At 43.6% G+C, this 16,542-nt stretch overlaps 1 protein-coding gene across 20 annotated transcripts in view; it reads left to right on the plus strand.

The window, feature by feature from the left end:
• Positions 1–16,542, plus strand: part of ltbp1 (latent transforming growth factor beta binding protein 1) — a 132,363-nt gene that overhangs the window by 61,951 nt on the left and 53,870 nt on the right. For 8 of the 20 annotated variants that reach the window (XM_021610250.3, XM_090239211.1, XM_021610266.3 and 5 more), the window contains 6 exons: positions 3,489–3,611; positions 7,377–7,544; positions 9,962–10,177; positions 13,026–13,048; positions 14,007–14,118; positions 14,680–14,766. In XM_021610250.3, the coding sequence (XP_021465925.3) occupies positions 3,489–3,611; positions 7,377–7,544; positions 9,962–10,177; positions 13,026–13,048; positions 14,007–14,118; positions 14,680–14,766 (729 nt within the window). The remainder of the gene's footprint in view (positions 1–3,488; positions 3,612–7,376; positions 7,545–9,961; positions 10,178–13,025; positions 13,049–14,006; positions 14,119–14,679; positions 14,767–16,542) is intronic. The other 12 variants (XM_021610258.3, XM_090239205.1, XM_090239216.1 and 9 more) reach the window with 4 other exon arrangements.

Raw genomic sequence — 16,542 nt, forward strand, 5'->3', positions numbered from 1 at the left:
ATAACTGTGGTTAGGCTGAGAAGGGCTCTGAAAGGGGAGCCGAGGCCTGACCGCTGCCTATTCGGAGTGCTGCCAGGCTGAGGAGAGTGGCAGCCCAGGAGACCAGACTTATTATTCCTGTGGAGGTGCTGTGACTCTTTACCCTGTAATCCAACACATCCTGTTCCCCTTATTATCACCCCTTTTTTTACAGAGCTGATTTGGATTGAATCTCCATTTAGTTTTCCTTTGAGCTAGCTATGTGTGTTTACTAATTGTTGGATATGGTGTGACTGTCCAATATAACAAATGGAGGGAAAAAAGAGACACGATAGAGGATCACTCGGCTGGTTTAAAGTTGCGTGTAGTCGGCGGGTCTGGTTCTGATCCAGGTTCTGATTCAATATTCCCCAGTGAGCCACACAGGCTTGGTGTTAGGCTGGGTCATGTTCAGTATGACTTCTCTTGGACAAGCCAATCTCCCTCCCACATACTCTCGTTTAACGCTTCTCAGGCGCTGCTGAAGGTTGTGGTGACTAATGCGTGCAGGTCTGTCCCAGTCCAGGCAGTGGATCTGAGTCCAAAGTGATTCAAGTGATAAGAGAGCAGTGATCCCCTCACCACAGCAGCATACTCCTCTGTGTGTCATCAGAGGCAGTGGGATGCTCTCTGTGGGGCCCCGAGGGGACAGAAATAGTGAGTGTATATTGTGGGTAATTATTCTGTCAGTGCAGTGATTGACAGCACTTGTGGGCGGGGCTTAAAGGAACGATGCAGGTGTTAAAACCGTGAAAGCGCCAGTGGAAACACATCCCATAGATGAGAATAGCCATTTGTTGATATTCCTAGCAGAGGAATATCAACAGTAATGACTGTTAACGCAAACGTCTTTCTCCTCCTGAGATCTGCCTGATTTGGATCATCTGTCATGTGAGACAGGTGGGAACGCCCTCATTCCCCCACCCCCAATTCAATTCCTGTTTAACAGAACACAGCAGAGCCTCCTGTGACATGAACCTGGTCAGGATGTGTCCTCTGAAATATTCATGACATTACATGGAAGGATATCAACGTGCTGTGGCCTGTACCACATGATGGTGTGATGCTGCTCTTGTCAAGTACACGGCCCACGTTGTCGTGTGTGAGGCTTCTAGAACACTCTGTGGATGAGCGATGATCCTGTACTGGTATATCTTTTCACTTTTGCAACAGAATGAACAACATGTAAAGTGATAATATTAACCCCGTTGAACAAAATGAAAGAGGAACAAAGCACATGGAACTCTGGATGGAACAGAGCTCCCGTTTGGATACTTAACACGAAAGCATGCTTCGTATTTAGCCCTCTCAATGACAAACTACACTTGTAATCTGGATACCAAAACAAATGAACACGATATATGTAAACAGCTAAGAGGCAGCCGTGTTGGAAGGGGATACAAAGTCTGCTTGTCTCCTGTTATAACAAAGTATACAGGGGAGAGCATTCTGTTCACCTTCTTCCCGCTGGACATACGTCTACCCAGTTGTTGGTTCCTTAACAAGTCAGACTCTATTTATTTATTTCACCTTTATTTAACCAGGTAGGCTAGTTGAGAACAAGTTCTCATTTACAACTGCGACCTGGCCAAGATAAAGCGAAGCAGTGCGACACAAACAATAACACAGAGTTACACATGGAATAAACAAACATATAGTCAATAATACAATAGAAAAAAGTATATATACAGTGTCTGCAAATGAGGTAGGATAAGGGAGGTAAGGCAATAAATAGGCCATAGTGGCGAAATAATGACAATATAGCAATTAAACACTGGAGTGATAGATGTGCCGAAGATGAATGTGCAAGTAGAGATACAAAGGAGCAAAATAAATAAATAACAGTATGGGGATGAGGTAGTTGGATGGGCTATTTACAGATGGGCTATGTAGAGGTGCAGTGATCTGTGAGCTGCTCTGACAGCTGATGCTTAAAGTTAGAGAGGGAGAAATGAGTCTCCAGCTTCAGTGATTTTTACAGTTCGTCCCAGTCATTGGCAGCAGAGAACTGGAAGGAAAGGTGGCCAAATTAGGAATTGGCTTTGGGGGTGACCAGTGAAATATACCTGCTGGAGCGCATGCTATGGGTGGGTGCTGCGGGGCTTTACCTAGCAAAGACTTATAGATGACCTGGAGCCAGTGGGTTTGGCGACAAATATGAAGCGAAGGCCAGCCAACGAAGGCATACAGGTCGCAGTGGTGGGTAGTCTATGGGGCTTTGGTGACAAAACGGATGACACTGTGATAGACGGCATCCAATTTGCTGAGTAGAGTGTTGGAGGCTATTTTGTAAATGACATCACCGAAGTCGAGGATCGGTAGGATAGTCAGTTTTACGAGGGTATGTTTGGCAGAATGAGTGAAGGATGCTTTGTTGCGATATAGGAAGCCAATTCTATATTTAATTTTGGATTGGAGATGCTTAATGTGAATCTGGAAGGAAAGTTTACAGTCTAACCAGACACCTAGGTATTTGTAGTTGTCCACAATCTAAGTCAGAACCGTCCAGAGTAGTGATGCGGGTGTGGGCAGCGATCGGTTGAAGAGCATGCATTTAGTTTTACTAGCTTTTAAGAGCAGTTGGAGGCCACAGAAGGAGTTTTGTATGGCATTGAAGCTCATCTGGAGGTTAGTTAACAGTGTTCAAATAAGGGCCAGAAGTATACAGAATGGTGTGGTCTGCGTAGAGGTGGATCAGAGAATCACCAGCAGCAAGAGCGACATCATTGATGTATACAGAGAAGAGAGTCGGCCCGAGAATTGAACCCTGTGGCACCCCCAAAGAGATTGCCAGAGGTCCGGACAACAGGCCCTCCGATTTGACACACTGAACTCTGTCTGATAAGTAGTTGGTGAACTAGGCGAGGCAGTCATTTGAGAAAACAAGGCTGTTGAGTCTGCCAATAAGAATGTGGTGATTGACAGAGTCGAAAGCCTTGGCCAGGTCGATGAATACAGCTGCACAGTATTGTCTCTTATCGATGGCGGTTATGATATCATTTAGGACCTTGAGCGTGGCTGAGGTGCACCGATGACCAGCTTGGAAACCAGATTGCATAGCGGTTACTGGCTGACATGGCTACTCCGCAGTGAACCAGTGGACCCCCAAAGCTGTTAGTCCCACATCCAGCCTCATAACTAAGGACATCAACCTGCTCATTTATCAGGTTACTCCATAACCGGTCTCCTCCACTCCACATGAATTACTTCAAACTACGGGAGCTGCCTTGGGCTATAACAGTGATGTTGGGGCTACACCAAACATTATGATACGAATGCGGTTGTTGTGAGCTATTATACAAACTTATGTATAGAAACAAACCAAATTATGGTAATCGGTAGAATTGTCAGCGTACACATCTCTATTCTATGCACATTCAGTTCATAATCCTTTATGTAATGTGTAATACACACTAATATGTATATCCACAGTGTATTACTTTGTTCCTCTCCTTGGTTTTCTGTTGCAGATCTTAATGAGTGCCAGCTGCAGGGTGTGTGTCCCAACGGAGACTGTCTGAACACCATGGGCAGCTACAGGTGCAGCTGTAAGGTCGGCTATATCCCTGACCCCACCCTCTCCACCTGTATCCGTAAGTCCTTCATAACTCTCCCTGTCTCTCTCTCTCTCTGTCTCTCCCTCTCTTCCTCTCTTGCTCTATCTCCCTCTCTCTCTCGCTCTGTCTTTCTCTCTGTGCTATATTTGGGTGTGACATTTCCAATACGTTTAAAAATATATATTACTTCAGCCTGTACAGTCAGGATTGCAGTCTGTAAGATTGCAGTCTGTTTTGAATGCCGCAAAGCGTACTGCAAAGGCTGTGTTTTGATGATATGCATATGAATGTGGGAACAGATGGGAATGCATGGATGAATAGCATGGCGTTTATCATATTAATTAGATTCCCCTCAGAGCATGGAGCAAAAGGCACAGCATATTGCCAAACACAACAGATCGTATTTCTCTCCACTGAAAGTGGGAGGGAGGGAGGGAAGGAAGGAAGGAGTTTTGGGTTGAGAGATTAAAATCCTAGTGACTTGATTCCGAGTTCTCTGGGTTCTTGGTAGGAGAGCAATTGATCAGTGATGGCCTTTAAAGACGGTCTTGTTTAGGATGCTTTTCCCTGACGGTTGTTGTCTCTCCCAGTCCAACCTGTGTGTGTGTGTGTGTGTGTGTGTATGTGTGTGTGTGTGTGGGTTTTGACTCTTGGTTTGTGTATCCTCCTGGTTCTCCTCTATTTCTCTCATTGCTATTGAAACCTGAGTGGCCATTCATCAACATCACTGGCTATGGCAAGGAGCCTTGCTACAGTTTTGTCCTTACATGGAAAAAGGAGGCATTGTAAATTCATCAGTGACATCACCCATTGTGTTTCCTCCCTCCCCTGCATGTGTTGCCTGTCATTGAACTGCCAATGTCGGATCTAGACATCTCCCCTCATTGTGTGTGTTGACTTACTGAGCTCTCTGCTGGCATGAAAGGCATAGAGAGAAACATATTGGTGTTGATGAAGGACCAAATACAGCCTGACCCTCCTATGTACTGCCTTTGTGTGTCGATTGGCTTATAATATGCATGACAGCAACAGTAACCAACCAAAACGGACTTTCCCATTGTGAGCGCCACTAATAATGCCCTATTGTACCATGGAATCAGACTTCACACATACATGTGCATCCTGTGTCCAACTACACTTAGAACTAAAATAAACCGATGCATTCCATGCGTAGCACTTACAATAACTGTGCCTCAATTTTATTTTCGGATTCTGACACGCCATCAAACGTTCCACTGGTGCAAGACGACATTCTTGACCAAAAGATCAGTAATGACTGCTTGAAATGCACCTACCACGCGAGATAAACCCTAAACCCAATCGTGGAAATTGGCCTGTACGGACAGGGCTAAATTGAAATGTTTCTTACGAAAGAAATGTGAAATGCATAAGCATGGCAGCAATTGAAAGGGAACAGTTTGGAGATTACGGGGGAATTATTAGACAAAAGGTGTGGACACAACAGTTCACCTGACTGAATCCAAACATTACACTGTTGATTTGATGTGCATTTTACATTTACTGTACTTTTTGCCGGATTTGTTGATAACGAAATCTGAAAATACTCTGGATACATTCAGTAACATGATAAGAAGATTTCTGGAAAATGTGGGTAGATGCAACATAAGACAAAAAAAAGGGGGTTTGAGTGAGAGGACGAACTGGTGTCTCCAAGTGGCCACACACTTCTCAAAAGTGTGCACAGTTCCTAAGTCATTTCAATGCAATTTTATGTCTATGTTTTATGTTATAGTTGAAGAAGAGTCTTCAACTACAACTTTTTTTTGTAGCTCTCCTAGTTGTGCCGTTGAGGAACTAGATCAAGCACACTTGTAGTTGGTTTGTTTTGCAGTGCCTTAGACCGCTGCACCACTCGGGAGGCCCACATCTGCATTTTCAACCCGTATACGGGTACAAGTGTAAAGGGCAACGCTCCAAATAGGTAACATGATGGGAGACAAGTGCAGCAACTGTCTAGAAATTAAGGGAGGGCTTCCCAGGGCAATCTAGCAGAACTCCAGCACCCTCATCTCTCTCCATCTCCCCTTCCCACTCCCCTCTACTCTGCTGCCTCTCACATCCGACAAAGGGAGAGATCCCATCATTGGGGAATTCACTGGCCTATTCACGGTCTGCTCTAGTTTGCTTTGAGAAACCAGGAGAGCCCCAACAGTCACCCTCTAGCCCTATTAGCTAGACAGTTTCTGAGACTCAAGAAAATACTCAAGCGTGAGTCACTGGCAGGGACGCAACTTTGGTTTAAGAAGTGGGGGGACATATAATAAATAAATAAAATAGTTATTTTATCTGGTCGGATCAACACTACAAACAGCCTACCGACCCCTCGGAGGTGTCCACACGGTCCTAAAGCGCACTTTTGCCCTGTTTTGTGTCACATTCCAATGATAAAACAGGTGTGGACAAAAATGCCATTTCAGAATGTGGGGGGTCCCCAGTGAAAGTTGCACCCCTGGTCACTGGTATTAATTGGCGGCTTTGGCGAGGCCTTAGAGCAACTTCAATGTGGGTGGTAAGGAGGAGGGAGGAGGAGGGTGGATGGAATTTGGGAAGTGAGTGGAGACTCTAGAGCGAAAGTGATTGCTGCCTGTCATACAGGATCCTCCCGTGTGCTCCCGTGCTCCCGAGCTCCCGAGCTCCCATGTGCTCCCGTGCACCCGTGTGTCAGAGACTCGGAGGCGCCGTCACGATTTTTGTTAAGGATTTTGGAGGGATAGCAGATTTGGAGCCTTTCGAGCCCCCCTTTCCAACAGTACACACACACACACACGCTCGCACACACACTCTCTCTGTCAATAATGACTGAAAACCTGATAACTTTTTTTCAGTCTGTTTTGACGAATATCAAAGCACCACACAAACTGCCTAAAGCGGAAAATGTTAGAAGAATTACAACTTTAGAACAAGTCTTTGTGACCTTTTGTACAGGATTGGTAAAGAAGCATCTATTACATTTCACTGTTCTTTGAATGATGTCTTGGGCACTCCAGTACTTCTAATTTGATGTTGATATGCATTAACCCATTAAGCCCTCCTTTTGGCCTCAGCAGTTCAACATTGTTACATTTTGGGATTTGGAGACTGTTGTGAGAGGGAGAAAAAAAGGAATATCATGGTCAGTTTGTACGAGCACTGATTTAACGTTGATAGGAGAGCTCACCCATTGAAAAATGAAGAAATAGTGGAAGAACATCATGTGGTTCCAGCTTTACTTGGAAGTCAAATCCTTAGAGAGTCTTTGTTCCGTTGGTGCCTTGCCATACCACAGTTTCCACTACTACACTTCAGGATTTGTGCTGCTTAAACCCCTCATGATGTGCACCATTCAGAAACACTCAACCAACCCTACTGCATGCTGTTATTTGGGTCAGCATTTGACTTTGTTCATTAGTGCATGAAGCATTGGCATGAAGAGCTCGATGTTTGTACACCCAGAGAGCTTTTGTTGTTGTATGTGCTGTGCTTGTGGGTGTTTTGCGTTTGAGCTTTTAGGTTAGTCTAGTTGACACTTTCTTCATAGCTCAAAAATCCTGTGATGAAGATATGAAATGTATCGGCGGTAGCAGGCAACACAGCTATCTACCACTGAGATGTTTCAACATTTTCTTGGTATTTTTGATGTTGTTATAAATGTGTGAGTACTGTACTCTGTGTTGGGCGGGTGGATTCCGGTGAAGGGGGACTTCTTTATTTTCTCTTTCTCTCTTTTCTCTCCCCCCATGTCTGTGTCTCCCCCCACTGTGGCGCACCTCCCCTTGCCACTCTCCCACTGCACCTCTTCAGCCGACACCTCTGCCGTCCACGAGGAGAAAGGGGCTTGTTTCCGATTGGTCAGTTCGGGGAAGCAGTGTTTGCACCCGGTGTCTGCTCAGCTGAGCAAACAGCTCTGCTGCTGCAGTGTGGGCAAGGCCTGGGGCCCGCGCTGCGACAAGTGCCCCCTACCAGGAACAGGTAAGGCCTCCGACGCCAGCAACTCTGAGTCCCAGACACCTCCACCCATCCATCCATTCCACCACTCTCACATTGAGAGATTGAAATGTGGGACCAGTGGCATCCATCCCCCACCCACACTCAATGTTTCTCTCTCTCTGTGCATGTGTTTCACTGCTTTGCCAAGTAGACAGTTTTAGATGTAGTTATACCTCCACCACCAGCACCCTCCTCCTGTCTCCCCGTATTCCACCATGTCTCCCCATCCGCCATTGCCATCTGTATGGGTATCATGGTCAGTGTTGGCTGGGGTGACACAATAGCGGACACCTGCAGATCATGTGCAGCACAGGCACACTAAATAGATAGAAACTGTTTGCTGAGTCCTCACACTTCCACTTGAAAAGGTCTGTCTTAATGAATTGATGACACTGAGCCAAACATTCCATTAGACCTGGGAGGTTAGTCTGGGAACAAGTGTAAGCCTTTTCTGTGTCTGTGCCTGTATTGTCTGTCTAGGCTCCGGGAGACATTACTGGATGGCCTCGTTTAGCCTAATTAACAACACCCGTTAAAATCATCTGGGTTGCCAGATTATTTTGGTTGCCAGATCTTCAAAGTTCCCAGTGTAGTACAGTAAGTTGTTATGGGGAGTGTAATAGAGTTAGGGGATGATTGCTTGGAACCGGGCCCATTTCTCCCAATGTGAGGACGTTTCTGTAGGTAAGGTTAAGAGCTGTTATAAGAGTAAATTAGAGACGTGCTCCTTTATCTGGAAATAAACTTGAGCAGATTACATGTAGGATTTACCTTGTTATGAAGGGCAGCATTTTTTAAGGTCTCTTTAATGTTATTTTTTCTTTGTTTGTCGGAATGTTCGCAGCTTGTAGCTGGATTAGTAACTGATTATTCTGATATATTCTTTTCACTATCAATGTCGTGGTTGAATTACAATTGGCTGACATGGTTCTTTCAATTCAGATAGAGATGGAGACAGTTTATTTTGGTAGATTCTAACTTCTTGCAAATGCTTGTTGGTTAAAATGGGAAACTGCATAGATAGCATGTGCTATTCTTATATGAAACTGGATTGGTGGATGCTACACTGTGTAACAATGGTTGGTACTTAGTTTTCATTCATTGGGACATAAATGAAAGCCTTGACATGACGCTTCCCAAACAAATCAAGTCAAGTCCTTACAAAATGCTAGTTGCACAAAGACATTCAAGAATGAGACAAGTGTGTGACTCTCAGTCTTCATCACCAGTGACTTGATCCACTGTGTCTCCTCGGTTTCTAATGGGAACACATAAGTCCTGCAGAGAGGACACATTACGAAGGCTATGTGGAGCTCAGAAAGAACTCAGAAGGGACATTCCATGAAATGAGTGCCTTTGCGTCCCTTTGATATATTAAGTAGAAATTGTGCATCAATACTGAATTTTAAAATCCCGTTAAATTAAATGTAGTTCCCTTTTTAATATTGACCAAATGTCTGTGCACTGTCTTAGACTTATAGGAAGATTTTAACCCACTTAACCCCAACATTTTAATCATCAAGTTTTAATCATCATGACAGTCATTTGTGAAGATGATTATTTATTTAATGTGATTAGTGATTCATTTTTATGTAAAACCAAAAACTCTCCCTCATTTTAAGGTCAACCCTGTTACATGAACTGAAGTCTCATTATAAGGTCAACCCTGTTACATGAACTGAACTCTCATTTTAAGAGGATGAAACTATTCTAATAATAATAGAATTGTAAAACTACAGTGTAAAAACAGGTGAGCTGGTTCTACTCTTTTTTGCAATTTTCTGGTGTTTTGTGGGGGAAAACTGAGTGGGTTGAGCATAACATGTCAACACTGTTACCCATAGATGGACAGGCTAGACATTTTTTGACAATATATTTTTTTTCGTGAAGCTTGCATTCAATTGACCCTCCCTGTTGCTCACAATAAGCTTCCATTCCTCCTGTCACAAGGGAATTTCTGGCTGATTTAAGATCATCTACCTTGTTACAGTCACCCTTCTACTTTATTTGGCACTTAATAGACACTTAATATAGTTTTTATTTTTTTTATTTAACCTCGAGATGGAAACACATGCTTTTTATTAAGTTGAACATGTGCTCTTTACGACAGAATGTTAAAATTAGGTGAAATTCTATGGGTTTTTTTCACCAAGGTATACTACTCAAAAGGCACCCAATTGGTGGAATGACCCAGAGACTGATATACACAAATCTGCTACAACAACAAAAACCAAACAGCATGTAACCTATTGTACGTTACATTGGAGTTACATAAAATGAAAGATCAGCCAAATGAGTCACATAGCTATAATTTATTATTTTGAACCTGAAATAGATATTTTTTTTGTCTTGCATAAAGTATGGATGTACTTACTGTATTTTTATTTTAAACATTTTAGCTAAATTCAAGGAGATATGCCCTGGTGGGATGGGCTACACTGTCACAGGATCTTACAAGCCCAAACCACCTAATAAACTACCCAGCCAACCTGAGACCATCAACAAGCCAATGATCACCCACCAAGAGCCTGTGGCCCCGCCTCTGCCCTTGCCGACACATGAGAAACCAGTGGAGGCCTTGAGCGTCGCTGAGAGACAGCTTCCCTCTGTACCAGGTAAGTCAACATAATGCAATTTCCTCTGTACCAGGCCATCTTTACTAATGTACTATGGAAAGACAGACACAGAAGATTGGGCTGAGCTGGGTGGGACTGAGTGTGACTCATAGATAGGGGCCATGCTCTTGTCTTTTCACTATGCTGGGCTGTTTTGATATGTGCAATTTTGTGTACCTACAGTGCCAGCGCAAAACTTTTTTGTCCAAATAAAGAGCAATCCACCCATTCAACAGTACCAGTCAAAAGTTTGGACACACCTACACATTCCAGGGTTTTTATTTATTTTTACTATTTTCTACATTGTAGAATAATAGTGAAGACATCAAAACTATGAAATTACACATATGGAATCATGTAGTAACCAAAAAAGTGTTAAAGTAGCCACCCTTTTCCTTGATGACAGCTTTGCACACTCTTGGCATTCTCTCAACCAGCTTCATGGGGTAGTCACCTGGAATGCATTTAAATTAACAGGTGTGCCTTGTTAAAAGTTCATTTGTGAAATTTCTGTCCTTCTTAATGTGTTTGAGCCAATTAGTTGTGTTGTGACAAGGTAGGGGTGGTATATAGAAGTTAGCCCTATTTGGTAAAAGACCAAGTCCATATTATGGCAAGAACAGCTCAAATAAGCGAAGAGAAACGACAGTCCATCATTACTTTAAGACATGAAGGTCAGTCAATCCGGAAAAAGAGAACTTTGGAAGTTTCTTCAAGTGGAGTCGCAAAAACTATCAAGTGCTATTATGAAACTGGCTCTCATGAGGACCGCCACAGGAAAGGAAGACCCAGAGTTACCTCTGCTGCAGAGGATACATTCATTAGAGTTACCAGCTTTAGAAATTGCAGGCCAAATAAATGCTTCAAAGAGTAACAGAGACATCTCAACATCAACTGTTCAGAGGAGACTGCATGTATCATGCCTTCATAGTCTAATTGCTACAAAGAAACCACTACTAAAGGACACCAAAAATAATAAGAGACTTGCATGGGCCAAGAAACACGAGCAACGAACATTAGAACGGTGGAAATCTGTCCTTTGGTCTGATAAGTCCAAATTTGCGATTTTAGGTTCCAACCTCCGTGACTTTGTGAGACGCAGAGTGGATGAACGGATGATCGCCGCTTGTTTGGTTCCCACCATGAAGCATGGAGGAGGAGGTGTGATGGTGTGGGGATGCTTTGCTGGTGACACTGTCTGTGATGTATTTAGAGTTGAAGGCACACGTAACCAGCATGGCTACCACAGCATTCTGCAGTGACACGCCATCCCATCTGGTTTGCGCTTAGTGGGACTATCATTTGTTTTTCAACAGGACAATGACCCAAAACACACTTGCAGGCTATTTAAGGGCTAGTCAGATGTACAACTGAAATGTGTCTTCCGCATTTAACCCAACCCCTCTGAATCAGACATCCATAATCGATGTCCATGTCTTCGGCACCTGGGGAACAGTGGGTTAACTGCCCTGCTCAGGGGCAGAATGACTGATTTTTACCTTGTCAGCTCTGGGATTTGATCCAGCAACCTTTTGGTTACTGGCCCAACGCTCTAACCACTAGGTGTGCTGCATCAGATGACCTGGCCTCCACAACCCAATTGAGATGGTTTGGGATGAGTCCCTCAGAGTGAAGGAAAACCAGCCAACCAGTACTCAGCATATGTGGGAACTCTTTCAAGACGGTTTGAAAATCATTCCTCATGAAGCTGGTTGAGAGAATGCCAAGAGTGTGCAAAGCTGTCATCAAGGTAAAGGGTGGCTACTTTGAAGAATCTCAAATATAAACTATATTTGGATTTGTTTAACACTTTTTGGGTTACTACATGATTCCAAATGTGTTATTTCATAGTTTTGATGTTGTCACTATTATTCTACAATATAGTAAAAATAAAGAAAAACCCTTGAATGACTAGGTGTGTCAACTTTTGACTGGTACTGTAAGTGAAACTAAACAGATTTGTATTTGTATGACTGTGTGTGTGGGGTCTTTAAAAATATCTCTCAACCAGACATCAATTCAGTTCCACCCTGGACAGGATGATGAGGATTCACATGCTTTGGCTTGCCGTCGACTCTCAAACTTCTGGATTCTGAGAGAGAGGAGAGATGGAGCTCCTCTTTCGTATTGTTCAGGACATGCTTGGGAGTTGGCGATGGAAAGAGAAACTTGGCAGCATTAGAGCACACAGACTTGTCCAAATTACCACTAAGCTTCTCTCGAGCTCCGAGTACAGAGGATTCCAATGCAGAGGACAGACTCAGACAAACAATAAGAGAGAAAGCCACTGCCCAAACCTGTGTAGATTAGTGTTTGCATGCCACAAGGGGCTAAAGCTGGCACCACTGAGCTAAAAATCCTGGTGGAGGTGATTTGTTTCATGCCCAATGTTCTGCTACATTAATAACAATCCTGTTTGTTTTTATGACCTCTAGATCTAAATACAGTAAAAACGCCTGAGGGTTGAGTTATGACATGGCATTTGGCCAGTGTTTAAAATAAGGTGTAAGTGGAACGACCTTGTAACTGATTAACATTTGTCCGTTGCTATGAAAAAGATCATGTTTCGACATGGCCATGAACAGCTAAACGTACCCCCAGAGCCTGTGAAGGTGACAGTCTTATGAATTGCAAATGATTGGTCCTCTGGCCCCAGCCGGAAAGGGTTATTAATTTATTCAAAAGCCTGAAGATATTTATTGGAGAAATGTAATGAAGTATATGATGTACTTGTCTCTGACAACTTGATGATCAAGGGCAGGTATATCCAGCCTTGTGCTTCCAAACTCTTTCTCGATCTCACTCTTGTTTTTTTCCATATTTTTTTCATATTGTTTTTTATGACCAGTAGCCACAGATGCACCTGAGCAGGTAGGTTGGGTTTCTTCTGCAAAAAAAAGAAAAAATGAAAAGAAAATAGCTTTCTTGCATGCGACAAGAAGGATTCACACTTTAGCCTCTATGGCAGCGACCTGCAGTAGCAGCCTGCAGCATCACCTCTGCATGAAGTCAGCATCACCACTGCATGACTTTGAGCCAATCACTGCTCCACGCTTTCAGCTTAAGAGCACTTCACAGTGGAACATCTGTCAATGCCAATCACAGCTGCTAAGACTTTGCTCTTTGCGCTTTTGTCCAGCCTCATACTGTATGGATGCGTTTACACAGGCAGCCCAATTCAGATTTTTTTTCCACAAATTGGTCTTTTGACCAAGCAGATCAGTGATCAATAATTGGGCAAATGATCAGAATCGGGCCGCCTATGTAAACGCAGCCTAAGCTATGTAAACGCAGCCTAAACTATGTAAACGCAGCCTAAACTATGTAAACGCAGCCTAGGAGTCTCCAAAACGGAACAGTCCTGAAACTTTTCTGTAATGGATTTAGTATTGTATTATGACTTGAATTATGTAAATATAGAAGCTCTCCTCCTACAGTATATTGGTTCTTTCAGAGGAACAGTAGGCTCAGCAGCTTGAAACCTAAAGCCCTTTGATAAAGGCAGGGTAAGTAAACACTATTGCGCAAACCATTTTGACATCCTAGAGAAACTCCAAAGGTAAAAGAAAAAAAGAAAAGCTGAAGTCAAGTTGGAGTCCACACAACTAATAACTATAGACCCTATCTACTCAATGAAAACCCATGTTTGGATTACCACCATCATGCAAGCGGATCTCCAGGTAGTTTACTGCTGAGCAGCCTATATGACGAGCGCACGCATGACAACGGTGCATGAACGGCGCTTGCTCACTGAAACCTCATGTCTATACGGATCAGTCCACTGCCCCGGAGGTCCATATTGTGTTTGTCTTGTGTTCTGTCCTTCAAGGAGCTGGTTATTCTGGAGGCTACTAGTAGTAGTCCAATAGTTGAGGCCGAGGCTGGCCAGCCACAGCTCTCTCCCGGTGTCTCTACCATGAGGATGGAGCCGGCCTACAAAGGTGTCTCATCCATTTCATTCCCCTCTACTCTCTCTGCTGCTATTTCAGTCTCACAGGGCTAGGCTCACTCTCACTCTCTGCAAGTTATTTAATTATGATGGTTGTTTTGGCACTGTACCGAACTCTATGTAAGTAGGTCTCCACTGGTGCTTTACGGTCAATTTTACCTGACAGAATAAAAATGAAAATATCTTGGTTTGAAAAATATCTTGTGTTCTTTCCCCCGTAACAGAACTAATCGTCATAAGGGAAAGAGCACCTGCCATTTGTGATGGGTCTTCTCCAGACTCAAGTCTAGGGTTATCTTAATTGAAACGCAACGTTTCGATTGTTGTAAAAATAGTTGTTTTATTGTTCCATCCAATACGTATCCAAGCTGGAAAAATCTTTAAACAGCTGTCAGCTCAGCACTTGATGGCGTCGAGTGATTTATCTCTGTCCGCTGGGATTCCTACAGTCCTCTGTTTTACACTCGTACCCACTGAAGCACTCGTTTTAAAGATCACAGAAAGTCTGACTGCACTGTTCTCTCCCCTGGCTCCATCTGTCCTGGTCTCTCAGAGGTTGTGGAGGAAACGTCCCCCCCTGCTCCAGCCCTGATCCTCCCCACCAACGCTGGCCAGGACATCGCCCCTACTCAGTCAGCAGGTAAGTGCTCACACTGACATACAGTAACGTGACATTTGGACATAGTTTAGTGTTAGGTCAATGTGTAGCTGATGGGTTGATACCTACCATCCCTGCTACATTCTATATCTAAGCTATCCCGAGCTGGTTGTGTATAAATCATGAATGAATGGAGGGATGAAGGGAACACAAGCTTAGTTCTTATCTCCCTCACTCGCCCATTAATTGACCCTTTATTTGTGTTTAACTCTGCATCTGAATTCCTCACAGGTCAGGGGCAAAGAAATAGGCCGATAAGAGGAATTTGCACAGACTGGGAACATGGCACTTTTGAACTCTCCCTGACCCCCTTTTCTTTGTCCTTGGGGTTCTCCCCCGTTGTGAGAATATTCTGCGCTCTTCTATATTTAGGAGTCATGTGTTGCTGTTGAGGGGCCACAGCAACATGAAGTCTCTCTCTCCACTTTCTAGATGTGAAAAGTCTAACAACATCATTATGGCTTCAAATCCCTCCAATGAAAGTGCTGAGAAACTTTTATTTCTCACCTGACCCTCACAGAAATATATTTGGGTCCTGTATTGTTTTATTTAAGAGATTCCAATTTTAGATTTTGTTGCCGTGTTTCTTCAAAGGGGAAGGCCAGTGATTGGTGCCATCGCTAGGCAACCACTTGTGTGAAACCCACCTGTTTTTATTTTGATACCCTGGACGAGGAAGACGGGGATATTCAGAGCAGCAGAGGAGAGAGAGTGTCGGCACGGAGACTAGTGTGGAGGGAAGGGAGTGGGACTATCTGGTGCCAGGCCCACATAAACCTCTTGGACCAATCAGGGGACCGCAGGGATATTTTGGTTTATTTTTGCTAGGCGGATATCCAAACCCCCAGACCTCTCTCATCTCAGCGTTTTACGTCCTGGTGTCCCGGAAAGGTGACACCATATTAAGAGGCCACAGAAATGTTATGAGGCCTCCCGATGACAGACACTCAGTAAACTGGGCGGCATAATTGCCCACTTCTTTTCTTAATCATCCTTACTGTGATAGTCTCTGGTCTCCGTGCCTCCATGCTTGCGAAACATTCTGGACCTGTTTCTTTTTAAAGTTAAAAACAACCATAGTTTTATTGTACCACGGCGCAGATGCTCTTTAAGATTCTAATAATTACACTCGCTAAGCATTCTGTACCTCAACCAAGCAATCAATTAGTCAATCAAATGAAAGTGCTCAACAATAACTCTCGACCAAACAGTTGAGTAAAATCTCCTTAGGTGGGAAGAAAGCTTGAGAGTAAGCAGGGGCCCACCCTCCTCTGTTTGACTGACTGATGTCCTCCCTAAATCCCATATAAAACACAGCAATATAACAGTAATTGAACTGTATTTCTGAGGAGATGCCACTGTAGCATAGTCGAGCAAAGGAACCTCACCTATTGAAATGTGTACAGTAATACTTCAATGAATTGAATTCCACCATACTGGCCTGCTGAGCTATGAAGAAGCCCAGTCATCAAGCCTGCTGACATTGACAACCTCAGTAACACTAATTCTTAGGTAAAGTATTAAAAATGTATTTTGATAGATTGTCACATGGCATTTAATCCCCCTTTCATGTTCTCTACTTCTCATCAAGATCTGAAATGGCCCAACCTTTCAGTCACTGTGATTTGACAGTTGTACAGTTTCGGCTTATCCTTAGTCCTTAGGTCTCTGAAACTGTAGGCCCAGTGACCCACTTCTGTAATATGTCTGCATATCGATGCCTTTTGATGGGTATTAGACACTATGATTTACTCTATT

The sequence above is a fragment of the Oncorhynchus mykiss genome, chromosome 1 (assembly GCF_057628025.1).
Source record: "Oncorhynchus mykiss isolate SJ-2025 chromosome 1, ASM5762802v1, whole genome shotgun sequence".
In the NCBI taxonomy this organism is placed as follows: Eukaryota; Metazoa; Chordata; class Actinopteri; order Salmoniformes; family Salmonidae; genus Oncorhynchus; species Oncorhynchus mykiss.